Source organism: Elephantulus edwardii, unplaced genomic scaffold (assembly GCF_000299155.1).
Source record: "Elephantulus edwardii isolate Elephantulus edwardi_28Jun2011 unplaced genomic scaffold, EleEdw1.0 scaffold00165, whole genome shotgun sequence".
Lineage (NCBI taxonomy): Eukaryota > Metazoa > Chordata > Mammalia > Macroscelidea > Macroscelididae > Elephantulus > Elephantulus edwardii.
The window spans coordinates 7,682,778-7,706,520 of record NW_006399915.1 but is presented as its reverse complement, the minus strand read 5'-3'; the positions used below and the strand labels follow the sequence as shown (position 1 = coordinate 7,706,520).

The 23,743-nt window shown below is 40.4% G+C and overlaps 1 protein-coding gene across 1 annotated transcript in view; it reads right to left on the bottom strand.

The window, feature by feature from the left end:
- The window catches only part of GTPBP8 (GTP-binding protein 8 (putative)), a 68,269-nt gene that overhangs the window by 21,530 nt on the left and 22,996 nt on the right, over nt 1-23,743 (bottom strand). The window contains exon 2 of the mRNA XM_006895365.1: nt 876-1,354. Coding sequence (XP_006895427.1) covers nt 876-1,354 — 479 coding nt within the window. The remainder of the gene's footprint in view (nt 1-875; nt 1,355-23,743) is intronic.

Here is a 23,743-nt window from a genome sequence, read left to right as displayed (position 1 = left end):
GGTCAGTACCACCTTCAGTGGCTGTTTTGGAAAAAAAAATCTCTGAAGGCATTTCTGACTATTCATATAATTGTGGGGACTTACTGTTGTTTGCTCTTAAGTCAGGAAAGACCCTCCACTGGATTTTCAGAGGCAGAAAATCGCATGGAAGGAGCCTGGCCATCCTTTTCCCACAGAGCAGCTGGAGCATTTGAACTGCATGCCTTTGGGACTGCACTGTGGCTTCTTAAACACTAGCCCACTAGAGCTCCCTTCTCACCAGTAGGCCAATACGATCTATATTTTCCAATACGATCTATATTTTATGCATCACTAAAAAGCAAATAATCAAGAATTTGTGAATTACTGCTCAACGTAGATGAATCAAAAACAAGCTATGCTGAGTGACATAAAATAATTACAAAAGGACATTTAAGGCATCAGACCACTATTATAAAAAGCTGAGGAAAGGTTTACAAACAGAATCATTCTTGCAAGGTTAGCCGCGATGGGAAAAATTTATCAATAAGGATTACCTTATGGGTGTGGTTATTAAACGTTTTCATATTCTTCACTCTGTCTAATCTGTTTTGGCAAATTTTCACTTAAATTCAATTACTACGAATTCAACTTAATAAGAAAAGATTCATAAAAAAACAATGTTCTTAATTCTTAGTTCATTCATGTCTTTTCAAAATTTCTGTATTCACTGCATATGCTTATTTAGTTGAAATAATTACATTCATCAGCATAAAGCTAGAAAACATTTCTCCCTTGGGTAGGAAATAGAGCACCAAAAAGACATTAAAAAAAAAAAAAAAAGTCAAAACCCAACCAAGGCTTAACCGTGGTAGATCTCACGGGTGGGCGCGAACCGGTGGTGTCACAGTTCTCACCTCCGGGCGGAGGAGGTCCGGGGCGTGGTCCAGGCGGACTGCAGAGCTCAGGTACTCGATGCGGTGGCGCTCGGTGGCCGTGAAGAACGCGTCCGCTTTTGCTACGTCCTCTAGGCGCGGGTCAAAGATCCTCAGGCGAAGGCTGGGCCTCGTGTCTGGGACGAGGTGCCGCTCGAGCTCCTGCAATGGGAACACCAGCTTCGTGAGCTGCTTCCTAGGTAGCCGCAGCACCTCTGCAAAGGCCTGGGCCATAGTGACACCAGGTTCACAGGACCCGCGCTGCGGGCACCAGCCAGTCTCTGCCGCAGTACTCCGCCTCCCGAAATCCCTGCGGTGAGACGACTCGGGCCTGGACCGCGCATGCGTGACTCTGCTCCCGCTAGGACTGCTGGGAATTGTAGTCAGCGGACTTGGTCCTGCCTGTTCGTTTGTAGGTGTGTGTCTGCCGGCGTTCCCAGGAGGCGAGCGTTGGGTGGTACCTGTTGCATTTCAGGTCGTGAGGCCTGCTATTTAACTCATCTGTTAAACTGCTGTTAGGTCCTGTGAAGTTGCATACGACCCATAGTGACCCGTGAACAACGTATCTGAACGCTTTCCTGTTCTGTGCTTTTCTCAAAGTTCCTCACACCCCAGAGCCCATTGCTGCAGTCACTGTGAACATTCTTATCATTGCTCTGTGTGTGTGTGTGTGTGTGTGTGTGTGTGTGTGTGTGTGTGTGTGGTGTGTGTCTTTGTGTTTTTCGCTATATCTCTACCTTTACAATCATGTTTCTCTCCTAACAACCTAGGGAGATAGTTTTCAGAGGTAACATGACCTTTGAGCCTCAAGCAAAGGAGTGAAGTTATAAAAAAGTGTGAAACCCTGGTGACCCAATTTGTCTTCACAGTTTGTGGCTGTCTGACTGATCGTTGACATTTGTCTTAAGTAAATATCACTAGGAAACCTTTTCTGAAGAAAACAAGTGCTGAAAAATGTGGGTGAACAGCATCAGTTGTCAATAGAAATCTTAATTCATTACTCACTAGAACTGCAGGATAGATTACTATAACCTGGAGAGTTCATAGACAATACTAGCAAAGCAATTCTGAATAGATTTTAATGTAAATTATATATCTTATTTCAAGAGCAATTCAAAATGATGAATGATAAAATAGGAGATACAGATTCTACAAGATAAAATTAATAATTTAAAGATCACTTGTGTGCTGAGTAGATTCTGACTCAGGTTAAATTGCTACTTATATAGGTTGAGTAGCTCTGGTGGCTTAGTGTAAGGAATTCTGCTGCCAATGCAAAGGTTCTCAGTTCAAAACACCAGAGAAAGACGGGCAAAATGTGATTTACTGCCACTGGAAGCCCGATAGAGGGTCAGTTATAGGTCTTTTCAAGGATATAGGTCTTTCAAGGCTGTAATCTTTATGAAAGGAGCTTGCCAGGGCTTTCTCCCACAGAGTCTTCAATGAGTTCCAACTGGGACCTTTATAGTTAGTAAAAGAAAATGCTAAACCACTTTACAAGGAGGGCTAGATCTTCTAAAAGGGCAGCAGCTCATAGCAGAGATCTCTCTCTTTTCCATTGCAGTCCAATGGGAATTGACTCACAGATGACCCCCCAGTGAGTTTTTAAAGGCTATAAATAAATGCCAAGGGAGGAGATTGCTGGTCTTTCTCCTGTGGAGTAGCTAGTGGATTTGAACAGCCCATATATGAGTTAGCATATATTACAACTCTTTATCCACTAGGCTGCTGTAGCTTTCCTCAACAGCAAAGGAACATGAATTCACAGCTTCTTGAGAATTTTCCCTAGTTGCTCAGGGACTATTCAGTGCAATTCTCATGAGAATTTTGATAGAAAAAGAATTGAATAGTAGCCAGTACACGAAGTTCTTCTGCTGGAGGCCTATTATTTTTCTTTTTACTGTGACTTAAGTGAAATTTACAAAGCAAATTGGATTTCCAGTTACACCATTCACATAGTTTGTTTTATGGCATTAATTTCTCTGGTGGAGTGGGTCTATTAGGGTGCTCTGCTGGCCTAACGGCAAGCAATAGCGCTGTCAACCTGAAGGCTTGTTTGAATATACTAGTGTGCGGGAAAGATGAGCCATTTCCTCTTTTGTGATTTACTGCCTTTGAAAACTCACTGGCTAACCAGTAAGGAATCAGTTTCAACTCGACAGCACACAACAACAATGGTGGGTTTATCGTTCAATATGGCTTTCTGGAACCATTGCCCATGACTGTGCCGTATGATTGGGTGAGAGCACGCAAATAAGATGTTTGTCTAACCATAAAGGGATTGACTAGTTTTGACATTCTACCAGGCTGAAATTTAGTAGGCTCAGCTGCAGATATTTGGCAATCTCATTACCAGCAAAAAAGAAGAAGCAGAGAATGCAGCGTGTTTTTGGGGGGGCTGGAGATTCACATACTATTGAGACCTGGGCCTACAGGACAGCAGCAGAGGCCCTATCAGAGAACCAGAGACCTGACATGAGGCAGAGCTGACCTGGTACTGCTGTTCCATGGAGCCAAAGCCAGAGGCCTTCACCTGTGCTTGCTGGAGAACTTGGAGGTGGTTGTTAGGTACCATCAAATTGAGTATGACTCATACCGACCCTATAAACAACAGATCTGAACAGTGTTCCATCCTGTGCTATGTTTATCATTTCTGACGTATTTAAGTTCATTATAGCAGTCACTGTGTCTATCCATCTCGTTAAAGGTCTTCCTCTCTTTCCTTAATCGGCAGGACTAAGAGAGCTTTGAAAGACATGACTAAGCCATCTGACTGAAGGCTTGAAAGGCCTGCAAACACATGTCAAGCTAAACTGACTGAGACATTGTATTTTGTTGCCAACCTGAGCTATAAACCTATAGTTCAGGGGTTGACTTTCCTAATAAACTTCGTAATAATGAGTTTGGTTCTGTGAGGCCTGTGTAGCTACTGCAATGGGTTTGAAGGGTTGGACTAGTGTTGGTATTAGTAGAAAGTGGTGTGAGAGTGTGGGAGACATTTCTGTGCACATGGGCACTGGTTTTGTATTGTGGGTGCTAATGATGGAAACAGTCCTTTTATGTCCTGTTAGTAGAGATCAGACTTAGCCATCCTCACCCTGCCTCTTGCTCTTTTTAAAATTACAATACCCACAATATAACTCTCCTCTTCCCACACCCTTCTTGTGATTCTCCTTTGCCTGACTACTTTTATCCCACCCCTTTTTCTTTCTGAACTATATCTCTGGGGAAATACTACCCTTTTGCCCATATGTGGGTGACTATTCTAAAGAACGAGTGCTTTTCTGGTGGTGGTGGTGGTGTCTACCATCAAGTCACAACTGACCCATAGCTGACTGTCTGGTGTGTTTTCAGAGGCAGTTATTCACAGGGGAGGAGATTGCCCATCCGTTTCTCATGGAGCAGCTGGTGGATTCGAACTGCATGCCTTTGAGATTGCAGTGCAGCTTCTTACCACTAGGTTGTCAGAGCTCCCATTATAGACCTGTGGGTAGCTTGACTGAAAGTTGAAACATTTTTTTCCAGGTTTGAGGTTGATTATGGACCATATTTTTGGGAATTCTACCATTCAAATCAGTAAGCATGGTCATTTTTTTTTCTTTTTCAGTTTTATCCCACATTTTTAATACACTGTATTGATACCTTATACCGAGATTCCCTTTGATGGTCACTGGTGGCAGCAAAGCACCATCAATTTATTTTCCTGTCATGGAAATTGAGGTTTGCATGGTTCCTTAGTACTTTAGACTAATTGTTTCAATGCTGTTCTGCCTCCTGCATCTGCATGCTTTCTCTTTGTTCCAGATAAGAAGAGACCAACGGTTACATCACAGCTGCTTGCAAGCTTTTTGGACTCCAGTTGTTCCCAGAGTAGGAGAGAGAACATTGTCTTTGGACTATGTAATGCAAATTGATCTTGATGTCCCCCAAGGTGATTAAGACTACTAAGATCTCATAGTGCATTCTCTCAGGGTATTTGATTACAATTAAAAGTTACTTAAGTCTGCCCCCTTGTTGACTCTGCCACCTACATGGATGTATTTATCTTGTTATGGGCCATCCAGTTGACCCACTGAACGATGGCCCTGAACTCTGCCCTGTCCTGTGCCATCATCAACAACTCTGATGCACTAGAGTCCACCATAGACACTGTGTCAATCCATCTCTTGAGGGTCTTCTTTTCTTATGCTGACCCTCCAGCTTTCCCAGCATGATATCCTCCTCCAGGAACTGACTCCTCTTAACAATATGCCCCAAATATGTGAAACAGAGTTTCCCCATACTTGTCTCAAAGGCACTCCCTTGTTTTACTTTCCCCAGGATAGACCTTGTTGTTGTCTTGACAGTCCATCGGATATTCAGTACTCTACTTCAAAACCACGACTCAAAGGCACCAATTCTTCTGTCATCCTCATTCATTGTCCACGTTTCAGATACATAGCAAGTCATTGAAAAACCATGGCTTGGATCAGGTGCGCCTTGTTTTTAACTGATATCATTCTTTATTACTCTGGAGAAGTCCCTGACAACAGATTTTCCCAGTGCAACTTGTATTTTTTTTTTTTTTGCAACTTGTATTTTTAATTTATGACTCTGGTACCAAAAGTGTTGATTGTGGATCTAAGCAGGATAAAATCATTGACAACGCCAATGTTTTCTCAACCTGTCATGATATTTCCTAATGGCCCAATGGTGAGGTTTTTTTTTTTTTGATGTTGAAATGCGGTCCATATTGAAGTCTGTAGTCCTTGATCTTCTGCAACAAATGCTTCAAGTCATCCTCACTCTTAGCAAGCAAGATTGTGTCATTTGCATAACACAGGTTATTAATGAGTCTTCTTCTGATCCTGATGCCACATTCTTATTAATAAACTCCAGCTTTGCAAATTATTTGCTCAGCATACAAATTGAAAGGTATGTAGAGAATATACTAACCCTAATGCACACCTTTCTTAATTTTAAACCATGCAGTGTTCCCTTCATCTATTCACACAACAGTCTCTTGGTATAAGTTTTGCATGAGCATAATTTAGTCTTTTGGGATTCCTATTCTTAATGTTAGCCATAATTTTTGATGTTCCACACAGTCAAATGCCTTTGCGTAGTCAATACAACACAGATAGACATCCTTCTGGAATTCTCTGCTTTAAGCCAAGATCTATCTGACATCAGCAATGATATCTCTGGTGCCATGTTATTGTTATTGATATGTGCCATCGAGTCAAATATGACACATCTCGACCCTATGAAGAACCATCCTGAAGCCTGCCCTATCCTCTGCCATCCTCCCCATCTCTGAGACACAACAGCTCATTGCTTCAGCCGCAGTGTCACTATCTCGTTGGAGGGCTTCCTCTCTTTCAGTGACCCTCCATCTTTCCAAGCATGGTGTCTCATTCCAAGGAATAACCTCCTGTAGCTACATGTCCAAAGTATAAACCATGGCTCTGGATCCTACCCTTTCCTGAACCAATCTTAGAATCTCTGATACACCTGACCCTATTGCCATAGTGACTATTAATCAATCCATCTTATGCAGGGTCTTTCTCTCCTGCACTGATCTTCTACTCTTACAAGCATGATAACATTATTCAAGGATTGGTCCCTTCTAGCAACATGCCCAAAATATATGAGATGGAGTTTCAAACTCCTTGCCTCTAAAAACCAACCATGTTTTACCTTCTCTAGGTCAGACTTGCTTGTTCCCTTGGAAGTTCATGGTAAGTTACATATTGACCAGCACCACAGCTCAAATACTCTATTCTCCTTCTGTCATCCTTAGTGCAGCTCTGAGATGCTTAACAAGCAAGTGAAAAGACCATGGCCTGAATTAGGCACACTTTAGTTTCTAGACTGATATTAGCATGTTAGCACTCTGGTGAGATAACTGACAGTAGACTTTCCCTCCACCCACCCAAGCATGATGTCCCTCTTAAAGGACCTGTCTCTCCTCACAGCATGTCCAAAGTATGTTAGACGGAGCCTCAGAATCCTTGCCTCCAAGGAGCCACCCGGTTTAACCCTTTCTAGGACAAATCTGTTTGTTTTCCTAGCAGTCCATGGTATTCTCAATACTCTTCTCCAGCACCACAGCTCAAAGGCATCAATTCTCCTTCTATCCTCCTTGGTCATTGTCCAACTCTCTGATGCATAACAAGTGAAATAATGAAATGTGCAAAGAGCTAGAGTCAGAAAATCAAAAGAGAAGAACTCTATCAGAATTTCTCAAAGTAAGTGAACTGAAGAACAGATTAAAGTTTCTAGTTGCAATACTTAAAAATACTAAAGGCAGAATATTGAGGATATTGAATGATTCAGGAAGCATAAAATGAAGATGGAAGGAATGAGTACACAGAGCAGTGTATTACTGGTGTATCCTTGTTGTTGTTATGTGCCATCGAGGACCTTGAAACTCATAGCGACCATATGTATAACAGCCCTAAATGCTGCTCAATTCTGTGCCACCCTTATTGTCTCTGACACACGTACCCCAATTACCCCAGTCACTGAATGGACCTATCTCATCAAGGAAGGGTTTCCTCTTCTGCACTGTCCCTCCAACCTCCCAAGCATGACTTCCTGCTCCAAGGACTTGTCCCTCCTTGCAATATGTCAAGAGTCAGATGAAGCTTCAGAATCCTTGCCTCCCAGATACAGCCTCGTTTCACCCTCTCTAAGAAAAAACTGTTTGTTCTCCTAGCAATCCATGGTATATTCAACACTCTTCTTCAGCACCATAGCTCAAAGGCATCAACTCTCCTTCTATCATCCCTATTCACTGTCCAACTCTCCGATGCATAGCAAGTGATTGCGAAGATCATGGCTGGCATCAGGTGCACCTTAGTCTCCAGACTGACATCATTGCTCTTCAGTACTTTAGATAGGCTCTAACTGCAGACTTTCCCATCTCAATATGTCTTTTAATTTCCTGGCTGCTGGTACAAAGAGTGTTGATTTTGGAGCCAAGCAATCTAAAGCTGTGAACAATCTCAATCTCTTCACTATCCATCATGATGCTGCTTATTGGCCCAGTGGTGAGTATCTTTGTTTTCTTGATATTGAGCCTCAATCAGTGGTGAATACAGCAGTTCCTTATCTTCCACAGCAAGTGTTTCAGGTTCTCTTCAGTTTCACCAAGCAGGGTTGTGTTATCTGCGTAATGCAGATTGTTGATGGATCTTCCTCCAATCCTGATGCCACATTTCTCCTCCTAGAGATCAGCCTCTGGGATGATCTGTTCTGCATGTAGATTGAAAAGGTATGGTGATAGGACATATCCCTGGCTTACACTCTTCCCAATTTTGAACCACGTGGTGCTCTCTTGCTCTGTTCTGATGACTGCCTCCTGGTAGTATAGGTTTTGCATTAGCATGATCAAGTGTTCTGGGATTCCCATTCTTAGAGTTAGACACAGTTTGTTGTGATCCACACAGTCAAACATCTTTGCATAATCAATGAAACACAGATATATATATATTCCTCTGGTACTCTCTGATTTCAGCTAAGAACCATCTAACATTGTTCTCTGTTGATGTGCTATTCCAGTCATTTTTGGATCTTGCTTGCATGTGATATTATTTCACAATTTCCACACTCTGTTGGATCATCTTTCTTTTGAATGGGAACAAATAAAGATCTCTTCCAGTTAGCTGGCTTTGTTGTTGTTGTTGTGCCTTTTCTAAATCTGACTTTAATTTCTGGTAGTTCTCTGTCAAGCTGTTTTTGGATAATCTACAGCAGGATATTGCTTCCATGTGATATTAATAACATTGTTAGGTACTTTTCACATTCTGATTATCATGTTTTTGGGGAATGGGAATAAATATGAATGTCTTCAAGTCAGTTGGCCAGGTACTTCCAGACTTCTTCACACAGCCTGGTGAGCTACATATATCTGCTTATTGGAATATGTCATTTGATAAGCCACCAATGCCAGGGGCCTTATTTTTTGCCAATGCTTTCAGTGCAGCTTAATTACCATTGGTTCTTTATCATATGCTTATTTCTGAAATGGTTCCATGTCAGCCAATTTTTATTGGTACAGTGACTCTGTGAATTCCTTTCACCGTCTTTTGGTGCTTCCTAGATCATTTAAGATTTTGCCCATAGCATCCTTTAGCATTGCAACTCAAAGCTTAAATTTGCTTTTCAGTTCTCTCAGTTTGAGAAATGCTGAGCAAATTCTTCCTTTTTGATTTTCTGACTCTCTCACAATTTGTTATAATAGTTTGTCTTCTCTAGCTACCTTTTGCAATATTCTGTTCAACTCTTACTTTATAGTTTCTTCGATTTGTTTTGATTTTTTAAAAATTAACTTTAATGAAAGTTTACAGAGACTTAGGGTTTCCAGTCATTCATTGTTGCACTTTTCTTCCTACCTACTCCCTGCCCCCAATTCACTCGTCTCCCTGAAAAGAAAAATAAAAACTCCTTCACTGTCTTGCAATCCCTCCCCTCAAGTCCACTCCACTGCACAGCCTTCACTCTGGACTTCTGTAATGACAAGAATACCCATTCATATGTCCCTTTTAAACAGTTTTCACCCTCATCTGATTCAATGCAATATACATGATTCCTCCCTCCTTTTCTGTCTTCCCTCAACCCCAATGTCACTCCCGTTTTACAACAGTGGCTCTATGCAAATTTGTCCTTTTGTGACTGAGATATTTCACTCAGCTTAATGTCCTCCAGGGTCATCTATTTTGCATAATATTTCATGAGTTCCTTGTTTTTCAATACTGCATAGTATTCCATTGTGTGACTATACCAGAGCTTCTCTATCCATTTCTTTGTTGATGGGCAATTGGTTTGTTTCCAGCACTTTGCTATTGCAAACAAAACCACAATAAATATGGGTGTGTTGTGGCAGTTATGGTTTCTTTAGGATAAATTCCCAGCAGTGGAATTGCTGTCAAATGGTATTTCTATTTGCAACTTTTTGAGAAAGCGGCATACAGCCTTCCATAGTGGTTGCACCATTTTACACTCCCATCAACAGTGAATAAGGGTTCCAGTTTCTCCACAACCTCGCTAGCATTTGGTGTTTGATGTTCTGTTGAATTTTGCTCTTCTTACTGGAGTGAGATGATATCACATAGTTGTTTTGTGTTTTGATTTCTTGATGTTTTAGTACAGTTTTCAGATTCTCATCTGACATTAATTTTAGTCTTGTATTCCTCCTGTCTTAGTAATGGCCTTTTACTTTCTTTATGGATGATATCCTTGATGTCATCCCATAGTTCACCTGGTCTTTAGATTCAGAAATAAACTAGAGTATTAAAGACTTTTTCAAAGTTTTTAATTTTTGAGGTGTTTGGCACTTAAATGACATCATAGTACTTATTTTGTAATCATGATGAAGGAAGAAGTTCAGGCTGCTTTGAAGGAAATGGCAAAAAATAAGGCCTCAGAAATAGATGGTATACCAATTGACATATTTTAGCTAACAGATGCTGCCCTGTATATGCTCACCAAGTTGTTCCAAGAAATATGGAGAACAACCACTTGCCCAACTGACTGGAAGAGATCTATATTTGTTCCCATTCTAAAGAATGGTAACCCAACAGAGTGTGGAAACTACAGAACAATAGAGTTGATTTCACATGCAAGCAAGATTCTACTGAAGAGTATCCAAAAACAATTGGAAGGGTGCATCAGCAGAGAACTGCCAGAAATCCAAACTGGGCTTAGAAGGGGCCATGGTACTAGGGATATTGTAGCTAATGTTAGATGGATCTTAGCTGAAAGCAGGGAATACCGGAGGAATGTCTATCTGTGTTTCATTGACTATGCAAAGGCATTTGACTGTGTGAATTATAACAAACTGTGGCTGACTCTGTGAAGAATGGGAATCCTAGAACACTTGATAGTTCTAATGTGAAACCTATACTTGGACCAAGAGGCAGTCGTCAGAACAGAGCAAGAAAACACTGCAAGGTTCAAAATTAGGAAGGGCGTACACCAGGGATATGTCCTATCTCCATATCTTTTCAACCTGTATGCAGAATAGTTTATCTGGGAGGCTGGGCTTAATGAGGAGAAATGTGGGGTCAAGATTGGTGGAAGATCTATTAACAATCTGTGTTATGCAGATGGCACAACCCTGCTTGCTGAAACTGAGGAGGACCTAAAGTGCTTGCTACAGAGGGTCAAGGACTGCAGCTTCCCATATGGATTAAGGCTCAATCAAGAAAACAAAGATTCTCACCACTGGACCAATTGGCAGAATCAGGATGGATGGTGAAGAGATTAAGATTATTCACAGTTTTAGTTTGCTTGGCTCCACGATCAACACTCTTGGCACCAGTAGCCAGGAAATTAAAAGGTGTATTGTCATGGGAAAGTGTGCTGTTAGGGACCTCTCCAAAGTACAAAGAGCAATGGTGTCTCTCTGGAGACTAAGGGGTGTGTGATATAGTCAGTGGTCTTTGCTATCACTGGTTATGCATTTGAGAGTTGGGCAATGACTAAGGAGGATAGAAGGAGAATTGATGCCTTTGATCTGTGGTGCTGGAGAAGAATATTGAGGGTACCATGGACTGTTAGGAAAACAAACAGATTCATCCTAAAGAGGGTTAAACCAGGCGGCTCCTTGGAGGCAAGGATTCTGAGGCTCCATCTAACATATTTTGGACATGTTGTAAGGAGAGACCGGTCCTTGAAGAGGGATATCATGCTTGGTAGGGTGGAGGGACAGCGCAGGAGGGGAAGACCCTTTATGAGGTGGATTGATTCAGTGACTGGAGTAATTGGATGGGTGTGTCAGAGACAGTGTGATTGGCACAGGATAGAGCAAAGTTTAGAGCTGTTGTACATAGGTTCATTATGAGTCGCAAGAGACATAACAACAACACATGACTCTAGGCAGCATCACAATAGTAGTTGTTGTTGTGTACTATTGAGTCATAGCTGATGCATAACTGACCCTTGAGTGGTTTTTTAGAGGCAATAAGTTACTTGGAAGGAGATTGCTCATTTCTCTCCTCTAGAGCAGCTGATGGAGACAAACCACATGCCTTTTAAGATTGCAGCACAGTTTCTTATCACTAGGTCAAAAAACTCAATGACAAGAAAACAAAAATCCTCACCACTAGAGCAGTAGGCAACATCATGACAGATAGATTAATGATTGAGATTGTAAACAACTTCATCTTACTTAGATCTATAATCAATACACATGGTGCCACTAGTTGGGAGATCAGGAGATGTATTGCACTGGACAAGTGTGCAAGTCAGGGACCTCTCCAAATTACTGAGGAGCAGTCACATCAGTTTGAGGACTAAGGTGTGCCCGATTCAGGCCATGATATTTTCAGTCACTTGCCATGCATCTAAGAGCTGGAAAATGAATAAGAACAACAGAAGAAGAATTGAAGCCTTTGAAATGTGGTGTTGGAGTTGAAGCCTTTGTAAGGTGGTGTGGGAGAAGAGTGCTAACGATCTCATAGACTGTTGTGTCTTAGAGAAGGTGAAACCAGAGTGCCCTTTGGAGGCAAAGATGATGAAACTTCATCTCACAAACTTTGAGCATGTTGTTAGGATAAGTTATTCTGTGGACTGGGACACCATTCTTGGTAAGGTGGGATGACCACAAAGGAGAGGAAGACCCTCAACCAGGTGGATTGCCACAGGACTGTAGTGACTGGGCTTGAGTGTGTCAGAGATTGTCAGGACGGCCCAGCATAGGACAAGATTTAGGTTGTTGTCCATAAGATTGCTATGAGCCATACTTGACTCAACTGTGCTTAACAACAACAAAAATAATACCTGACTCTAGGTCTAGTTGTTTGAAAAACAATGTTTTTGAAAATTATATTGTCTTGTTAGCTATCTGCTAAGCTCCATTGACTAAACAAAGGTATTTTTTAATCACAACAAATTGTTTGTAAACTTGAGAAGAATGGGAATTCTAAAACTCTTAATTGTGCTCATGTGAAATCTATACTTGGATCAGGAAGCAGTTGGCAGGACAGAGAAAGAAAACACTGCATGGTTCAAAATCAGGAATGGAGTGTGTCAGGGATGCATCCTATCTACATACTTTTTCAATCTATATTCAGAAAGAAAAATCATTTTGGAGGCTGAACTTTATTAGGTGGAATGTGGCATCAGGATTGGAGGAAGAGTCTTCAGCAACCTATATTATGCAGATGATACAACTTTGGTTGCTGAAACTGAGGAGAACCTGAGGTGCTTGCTACAGAAGACCAAAGATTGCAGCCTTCAATATGAATTGAAGGCTCAACGTGAAGAAAACAAAGATTTTCACCATTGGGTCAACTGGCAGCATCATGATAGATGGAGAAGAGATTGAGATTGTTAACAATTTCAGTTTGTTTGGTTTCACAATCAACACACTTGGTACCAATAGTCAGGAAATCAAATATTAATTGCACTGAAAAAAATCTGCTGTCAGGGACCTCTCCAGAGTGATCAAAAGCAAAGATGTTAGTTTAGACACAAAAGTGCACCGGATCCAAGTCATTATCTTCACAATTACTTGCTATGCATCAGGGAGCTGGACAATTATTAAGGATGATAGAAGAATCGGTGCCTTTGATTTTTGGTCCTGGAGAAGAGTGCTGAATATACTATGGGCTGCCAAGAGAACAAACAGTTCTGTCCTGGAGAGCATGAAACCAAATTGCTCCTTGGAGACAAGGATTTTGAAGTTCAGTATCACTTCTTTGGCCATGTTACCAATAGGAACCAGTCTTTGGAGAATGATTTCATGCTTGGAAGGGTGGAAGAACAGCACATGAGAGGGAGACAGATCCTAGATGAGATGGATTGACACAGTAACTGGGGCTATAGGTATAGAAGTGTCAGAGACAATGGAATCAGCTCAAAATAGGGCAGGGTTTAGAGCTACTGTACACAGAGTCACTATGAGTCGCAAGCAACTGGACAGCACATAACAACAAGACTTCAAACATAGTTTACTGGGGAAATCTTAGGATAAACACTTAACTATATAGTGAATCATCTTTTGTTATCCTTCATTATTCTTTTTTAAAAGTTTTATCTTAAAGTATTCAAAACTTCAGAAAGATGGCTTAGAGTTCATTATACATTATGCTTTCACTGCACAAAGGTGATAAAAATGTTTGAGCAGAGAATAGATCTCTTCCAGTCAGTTGGTCAGGTCTTTCATATTTGTTGGCAGTCTTCCATATTTGTTGGTAGATACTGGTCAGCATGTCTAAGGTTGCATCTGTTTCCTTATACACTTCAATTGGTATTCCATTAAATTCTGGGGTTTTATTCTTTTGCTAATGCCTTCAGTGCAGCTTGAACTTCTTCCTTCAGTACTATTGAGTCTTGATCATATGATACTTTCTGAAATGGTTTCATATTGACCAGTTCTTTTTTGGGAGAGTGACTCAGTGTGTTCTTTTCATTGTCTTTTGATGCTTCTAGCATCATTCAAGAGTTTGTCCATAAAATCCTTTAGTATTGCCAGTTGAGGTTTGATCTTCTTTAGTTCTTTCAGCTTGAGAAGTGCTCAGTGTTTGGTGTCTGACTCCATCTTCTTGCATAATACTTTGTCTTCTCGAGCTGTCCTTTGAAATATTCTGTTCAGTTTCATCGCCTCAGTATTCTTTCCCATTATTTGAGCTTGTTTTAATTCCAGTACACATTTTAGAGTCTCTTCTGAGATTTATTTTGGTCTTTTCTTTTTTCTCTGTCTTTCTAATGATCTTGTACTCTGTGCATGTTGGATGTCCTTGATGGCATTCCACAACATATCTGGTCTTCATCATTACTGTTTAATGTGTCAAGTCTGTTCTTAAAATGGTTTTTCAGTTCAGTGGGGATTCACTCAAGGTCATGTTTTGGTTCATGTGGGTTTGTTTTATTTTCTTCAAAGTCAATTTGAAGTTGTATATTAGTAGTTGATTGTCTGTTTTACTGTCAGCCTCTGGCATGATTTTGACTGCTGATATTGAGCTTCTCTAAGATTCTTCCCACAGATGTGGTCAGTCTGATTCCTATGTAATACATTAGGTAAAGTACATGAGTATATTGTTGCTGTTGTTGTCATGTGCTGTTGAGCCAACTATGATCCATAGTGACTCTATGAACAATGGCTCTGAACTACTCTATCCTGAGCTAAACTCATTCTCTCTGAAACACCTGATCCCATAGCCATAGTTACTGTTGTAAATCCATCTTATCCAGTGTTGGGGACCACTTATCCTGTTTTCTGGTGCATATTATGACTGGAAGAAATTAATAAATAAGGATATAAGAGACAAACAACATACAGAGAAAAAATAGGACCTCTGCAGCCAGCCAGGACAGGACAGAACTGCCCTGACAGCTGTGCCATCTTTATTTATACCTTTTGGAGACAAAGAGATGGATCACAGGGAAATAGAAACTTGAAGGGTTACATCATAGAGCACAGGCGGGAGGGTACAAGTAGAAACATTAAGATTACCATAGGGGTCCCATGGGCTGAGTACATAGATGCATTCAATGAAGACTTCTTTGTATTCATAAACTGGGCTTTCTCTCATCTTGCAACAACCTTATCAAGAGCAGGAATAATAATGAAAGTCAGTGTCTAAAGATGTATGAGAACTGCTTGTAATCTTCCTTCTCAGAGCACCTTGTGAGCTCTGCTTGCAATCTTCTTTCTGAAGGCACCTTCTGTGTGCAAGGCACACAGCCATATTCTAAAGATGCAATCTTTTACATTCTATGGTTCCTTAAAAACCAGGGTTTTCCTCTTCTGCCCTGAGGCTCTACCCTTCCAAGCATGATGTCCTTCTCCAAGGATTAGTCCCTCCTGGCAATAAGCCCAAAACATGTGAGACAGACTATCAATATCCTTGCTTCCAAGGAGCAAATGGATTTCACCCTCTCTTGGACAGACCCATTTGTTCTCTTGGCAGTCCATGGTATGTTCAGCATTCTCTTACAGTACCAGTACTCAAAGACATTTATTCTTCTGTCATCTTTATTCATTGCCCAGCTCTCATATGCATAGTAAGCAATTGAGAAGACCATGTGCTGGCTCAGGCACACTTAATCTCAAGACTAATCTTGTTGCTCTTTAGCACTATGGAGAAATCCTTGATAGCAGATTTTCCCAGGGCAACTCACCTTTTGACTTCCTGATTGCTGGTGTGAAGAGTGTTGATTGTGGATCTGAGCAAGACAAAATAATTAATAACCTAAATCCTTTCTCCATCTATCATGATGCTGTCTATTGGCTTAATGGTAAGAATCTTCATTTTTTTGATGTTGAGCTGCAATCCATAGGGAAAGCTGCATTCTTTGAGCTTTTGCAGCAACACTTCAAATCTTTCTCTGTATCTGCAAGCAAAGTTGTGTCATCTACATAACACAGGTTGTTGATTAATCTTCCTCCAATTCTGATATCCCATTGTTCTTCATAAAGTTCCACCTCCCAAATGATCTGTTTCCCATATAGATAAAGTATATATAAAGGCTACATCCCTTACATACTCCTTTCTTGATTTTGTGTCATGCAGCATTTTCATGCTCTGTTAGGAAAACAGCTTCTTGGTTTAGATATTAGGCTTCATATGAGCATAATCAGACATTCTAGGATTCTCATGCTTCTCAATGTTAGCCACAATTTATTGTGATCAATACAGTCAAATGCCTTTGCATAGTTGATAAAACAAAATATGCATCCTGATACTCTCTCCTTTTAGCCATGATCCATCTGATATCAACAATGATATCCCTACTGCCATGTTGTTATTGTATTGTTATATACCGTCAAGTCGCTTGCAACTCATAGCGACCCTATGTACAACAGCCCTAAACTCTGCTCTGTCCTGTGCCAATCGCACCGTCTCCGACACACCCATCCCGATTACCCCAACCACTGAATCAATCCACCTCATAGGGGGCTCTCCCCTTCTGGGCTGTCCCTCCACCCTACCAAGCATGATGTCCCTCTTCAAGGACCTGCCCCTCCTTGCAACATGTCCAAACCCCTATCCCTACTGCCATAGCATCTTCTAAATCCAGCTTGTATTTCCAGCAGTTCTCTATCAATGTACTGTTTCAGTCATTTTTGGGTAATCTTCTGCAAGATTTTGCTTTTTGTGACATTAGTGATATTGTTTGATAATTTTCACTTTCTGTTGGACCATTTGGGGGGGGGGGAATGGGAAGAAATATGGATCTTTTTCAGTCAGTTGGCCAAGCTGTCCTCCAGATTTCTTGGCACACCTGGTGAGCACATCCAGGGCTACATCTGTTTGTTGAACTATTTCAGTTGGTATTCTGTCTATCCCTGGGGTCTTATTTTTTGCCAATTCTTTCAGAACAGCTCGAAATTGATCATGTACTAAAAAAAAAAGGTCTGTGTCAGTCAATTCTTTTTGGTACAGTGACTCTGTATATTCTTTCCATCTTCTTTTGATGCTTCCTGAATCATTCAAGATATTGCCCATAACATCTTTAAGTATTACAACTTGTGGCTTGAATTTGTTCTTCCTTTCCTTCAGTTTGAGAAATGCTGAATGAGTTTTTTCCTTTTGAATTTCTGTCTCCAACCTTTTTCACATTTTGTTATAATGCTTTGTTTTGTATTTCTGAGCTGTCCACTGAAATCTTTTTAACTCTTTAACTTCCTGTTTTCTTTACTTTATTTTGGATTCTGAGTGTTCTAGTACAATTTTCAGAGTCTCCTCTGACATACGTCTTGGTCTTTTCTTCCTCCTCTGTCTCTTTAATGACCTCTTACTTTCTTCATAGAAGATATTCTTGATAACATCCCATAGTTCATCTGGTCTTTGTTCATTATTAGTGTTCAGTACCTCAACTCTGTTCTTGAGATAATTTTTAAATTCAGGTGGGATAAACTCAAGATCATATTTTGGTCTTTGTGTATTTGTTTGAATTTTCTTTATCTTCAATTTGAACTTGCCATGAGTAGTTGATGGTCTTTTCCACAGTCAGCACTTGGCCTGGTTTTCACAGTTGATATTAGCTTTTCCAAGAATTCTTCCCACAAATGTAATCAATCTGATTCTTGTGTAGTCCATCAGGTGATGGACATAGGATTCCTACAAAGGATTCCTGTGTAGTCCTTGTGTATATTTGCTACCTGTGTTTTTATAAAAGGTGTTTTCAATGAATAAGTCATTGATTGTACAAAAATTTATCATTCTCACTCCAGCCTTGATTCTGTCACCAAGTTTATATTTCCCCTCCATTGTTGTTATTGTTAAATTCTGTCAACTCGTAGATGACTCATAATGATCCTAGGAAAAAAAGACCTGAACACTTGTATAACTTTCATTGTTTCTCCAAGTTCATAGAGTTTCCTGAGGGAAGTTATTTCGAAAGTGGATGCCACTCCTGCTTCAAAGCCTGTTTTAATCAGGAAGCTCCACTAAATACTATCCACCATGGGTAACCATTATCACATTAGACACATCATTGTCACAGTGTTTAGCATCACTGCAACCACGAGATTACCTCTGTACAGCAAATGGACAGACCAGTGCTATACCACTTAGAAGAATGTTTGACAAAAAACAATTAAAACTAGGCCTGAGGGCAACAGATTAAAATCACCCACCTTTGGCTTGGTAGCATAACTTTCTATCTACTAGGCCAATAGAGCTCTCTCATTGTTGCTGTTGTTGTTAAGTGCTGTCAAGTCATAAATGACTCATGGTAGACGGCTCATAGTGACTGAAAGACCAGAACACTTGTATAACTTTCGTCGTTTCTCCAAGTTCGTAGAGCTTCCGGATGCAAGTTATTTCGAAAGTGAATGCCACTCCTGCTACTAAGCTTGTTTTAATTGGGGAGTTCCACTAAATACTATCCACCATGGGTAACCATTATTGCATTAGACACATCATTGTCACAGTGTTTAGCATCACAGCAAACACGAGTTACTTCTGTACAGCAAATGGACAGACCAGTGTTATAGTACTTAGAAGAATGTTTGGCCAAAAACATTTTTCCCCTACCAGTCCTTTTTCCTTATTCTGAACTTTTTCATTCCAGTCCACAATTATTATTAATCAATCTTGGTTGCATGCTTAATCCATTTCAGACTGCAAAATTTGATAGAAATCTTCTTTTGCCTCCTCTTTGGCTCTAGTTGTTGGTGAATATATTTGAATGATAGTGGAATTTACCCCCCCCCCCCCGTATGGATAATATCTCATGACTTACAGTATTGTGCTTCAAGAAGGATCTAGTAATGCTATTTTTGAGTATGAATGCAACCCATTTCCCCTGCTTTTTCATTTCCAGCATAGCGGACCATATGATTGTTTGGTTCAAAGTGGCCTACACCAAACAATCTCAGCTTACCAATGCCAGTATATCAATATTTATGTGTTCCATTTCTTTTTTAACAATGTGAAACTTTCATATATTCATACTATGTACATTACATATCCCAATTATTAGTCGCTGTTTGCTACTATTCACTTTTGTGTTTTCCGATATGAAAGTTCAGCCTCTAGTGTTATATTTAATAGTCTAAGTGTACTCTATTTGTTCATAGGGTTTCAAAAACCTGTTATTTCAGAAGCAGGTGATCAATCCTTCTTCCTAATCTGTCTTAATTTAAAAGTTCCATTTTCGTATAGCATCTGATAGATAAATGCTATACCCAAAAGAGCAAATTATAGACAAACAAATACATATCTAGATCAGCAACATGCCAAGACACTTCCCCAAAACAGTAACTAACAGATGAATTTGGCAATTCGCTATTGCTTTTCCACACCTTCCACCTTCACCCTCTCCAGGCCTCTAACTAATCCCTAATATCTTGGCTCAGGATCCAGTCACTCCTATCCATAATCTGTGTGCTCCCCAATGAAGATGATCCTGTGGACCCCACACCCAGCTCCCAGTCTCTATCTGGGTGCTGTGGCTGCCAGCCTGGCTCTGCATGCCTCAAGGTCTAGCAGCCTGGCTTCCTAGAATTTGTCTAAGTGCTGCTGCACCATGTGTCCCCAAGCCCAGGGGCCGACTTCCCAGCAGCTCTGCACAGTAGCCATTTATCCTTTTAAAAACAGAATTTGTAGTGAATAAATAATTCATTTTACAAAATTCTGTATTTGGTCTATAGACTCATTTCTGTCACCAAGACTATGTTTTCCAAATACCTGTCCTTCATTTTTATTTCCAGCTTTTGCATTCTAGCTGCCAATTTTTATTAATGCATATTGATTGTATATTTTTTTCCCATTCCAAAGAAGGTTGGTCCAACTTACTGTGGAAATTATCAAACATTATCCTGAATATCCTATGCAACTAAATATGGCTGGAGATGATTTTAAAATGGCTGGAACAGTACATTGACAGGGAACTGCAAGAAACTTATGGTGGATTCAGAAGAGGCCATGGTAAGAAGGATATCATTGCTGATTTCAGATGGAAGCAGAGAATACAAGAAAGATGTTTACCTGTGCCTTATTGACTTGACTGTGAAAATGTGTTTGTGTAGATCATAAAAATGATAGCTAAGGATGAGAAGAATGGGAATCTCAGAACACTTAATTGTGCTGATACAAAACCTATACCTAGACCAAGATGCAGTTGTCTGAACAAGAGAATACTGAATGATTTAAAAGCATGTGTGCATCAGGGTTGTATCCTTTTCCCACACCTATTAAATATGTACTGTTGTTGTGTACTGTTGAGTTGGAACTGACCCATAGCTTACCCTCCTGTAGGTTTTCAGAAGCAGTTAATCACACAAGAGGAGATTGCCCAACTTCCTGTGGAGCAGCTGCTTAATTCAAACCATGTGCCTTTGGACGGCAGTATAGTTCCTTACCAATAGGTCACCAGGGCTATACTGAGCAAATTATTTGAGAAGTTGGACTATAGGAAGAAGAATTTGGCATCGGGAACAGAGGAAGACTCATTAACAACCTGAGAAATATTGATAACCCAATTTTGCTTGCAGAAAAGACTTGATCAAGGGCATATTGAAATGGGTTACATCACAAAACCAAGAAAATAAATTCTTCACCACTGAATCAAGAAGCAAAATCCTGATAGATAAAGAAAAGATTGAAGGTGTCCATGATTTCATTTTACTTGGATCCACAACCAACCCTGTTGATAGCAACAGTCAAGAATTTAAAAAATATTGCATTAAGAAAATCTACTGTTAAGGACCTCTTTAAAACACCAAAGAGTAAGGGTGTATGTTAGGGTGTGTTGTACCCAAGCCATGATATTTTCAATTGCTTCCTATGCATCTGAAAGTTGGACAATGAATAAGAAGACTGAAGAAGAATTGATGCCTTTGAATTGTGGTGTTGATGAAGAGTACTGAATATCTTGTGGACTACTGAAATAAGAAACAAATCTGTCTTGGAGGAAGTGCAACTAGGGTGTAACTTAGAGGCAAAGGCAGTGAAACTCCATCTTACATACTTTGAGCATGTTGTCAGAAGAGACCATTCTCTGGTCATGATTGGAAAGGTGGAATATCAGTGAAAGAGAGGAAGGCCCTCATCATCAAAATGGATTGAAATGGGATTAAACATGGGACAGCATTAGGACCGTGTCATAAGGATGGCACAAGACAGGGCAAAGTTCAGGTCTGTTGTTCATAGGGTTGCTGTGAGTTGACGTTGACCTGATTGCAACAATTACAACAGGAAGTGGTTGTGGAAGTTTTGTAAAGAGAAAAAAAAAAAGGACTTGTGTTTTGACAGCCTGAGGTGGTATTCCAGAAATTTAATATTTTTATTTATATGATGTTTTTATTTTATATGATAGCATATGAGCAAGAACCTGTGGTGATAAAGGAGGAAGTTAAAGTTGCTCTGAAGGAATTGTCAGAAAATAAGGCTCCAGGAGTTGATGGAATACCAATTGACATATTTTCAAACAGACCCTGTCCTAGATGGCCTCACTAAGTTGTACCAAGAAATTGGGAGGACAGCCAGCTGGCCAACTGACTGGAAGTGATCCATATTTGTTCCCATTCCAAAGAAAGGTGACCCAACAGAGTGTGGAAATTATTGAACAATATCATTAATATCACATGCAAGCAAGATTATGCTGAAAATTATACAAAAACTTTTAGAACAATATGTCAACAGAAAACTGCCAGATGTACAGGCTGGATTTAGAAGAGGTCGTGGTATGAGGAATATTATAGCTAATGTTAGATGGATCTAGGCAGAAAGCAGAGAATACCAGAAGAATGTCTGCCTGTGCTTCATTGATTATACAAAGGCTTTTGACTGTGTGGATCACAACAAGCTGTGGCTGACTCTGAGAAGAATAGGAATCCCAGAACATTTTTGCTTATGCAAAACCTATACTTGGACCAAGAGGTAGTCATCAGAACAGAGCAAGGAGACACTACATTGTTCAAAATCGAGAAGGGGGTCCATTAGGTATATATTTTGTCTCTATACCTTTTCAATCTGTATGCAGAACAGCTCATCCAAGAGACTGATCTGTACAAGGAGAAATGTGGCATCAGTATTGGTGGAAGAGTCATCAACAACTTGTGTTATGCAGATGACACAACACTGCTTGCTGAAACTGAGGAGGACCTGAAGCACTTGCTGCAAAAGGTCAAGGACTGCAGCCTCCTATATGGATTGAATCTCAACATCAAGAAAACAAAGATTCTCACCACTGTGCTGTGCCAATTGGTAGCATCAATATGGATGCTGAAGAGATTGAGATAGTTAACAGTTTTAGTTTACTTGGTTCCATAGTCAATACTCTTGATAACAGCTGCCGGGAAATCAAGAGACATATTGCTTTGGGAAAGTCAGCTGTGAGGGACCTCTCAAGAGTACTGAAGAGCAATGACATCAGGCTGGAGACAAACATGTGCCTGATCCAGGCTATAGTCTTCGCAATTGCATGCTATGCATCAGAGAGTTGGACAGTGACTAGGATTGATAGAGAATTGATGCCTTTGAGCTGTGGTGCTGGAGAAGAGTATTGAATATATCATGGCCTCCTAGGAGAACAAACAAGTTTGTCTTGGAGAGGGTGAAGTCAGAATGCTCCTTGGAGTCAAGGATTCTGAAGCTTTGTCTGACATACTTATACTTTGGGGTTGTTGCGAGGAGAGACTGGTCCTTGGAGAGGGACATCATGTTTGGGAGAGTGGAGGGATGGCACAGGAGAAGAAGACCCTCCATGAGATGGATCGATTCTGTGATTGGGGTGATGGGAATGAGTGTGCCGGAGTTGGCGACATTGACACAGGATAGAGTGGCATTTAGGGCTCTTGTGCATAGTGTCACTATGAGTTGCAAGTGACTTGATGGCACATAACAACAAAAACATAGCTTGAATAAATATCACCTTCTGTACACATATTCCTCAGAGTCAGCTACCATTGTTAAACTTTATTTGACCTAAATTCTATGGTTGTAGCCTGTCAGGATCAACTAAAGAGATGGAAGGAAGATGACAAGAACAGCAACCTCTCACTGCCATCTGACTGCCAGGATGAGATCCACTGTGTGAATATACCATAGTTTCACAATTCATTCCACTGTGGTTGGGCATTTTGGGCTGTTTCCATGTTCTTCCAAAGATGAATAATATTGCTATGAACATTGGTGTACAAGTTTCTATTTGTGTCTCAGTTCTCATTTTCTCAGGGTATATTCCAAGCAGTGGAATAGCTGGGTCATATGGATGTCTATGTTCAGCTTTTTGAGTAAATGCCAAACTGCCTTCTAGAGTGGATGTACCATTTATCCATCCCACTAACAGTGTATAAGAGTTTCCATCTTACCACATCCTCTCCAATATTTATTACTTGCTGTTCTGTTAAACTTGTCCACCTCTCATGGAGATGGTATCTCATTGTGGTTTTGATTTCCATCTCTCTT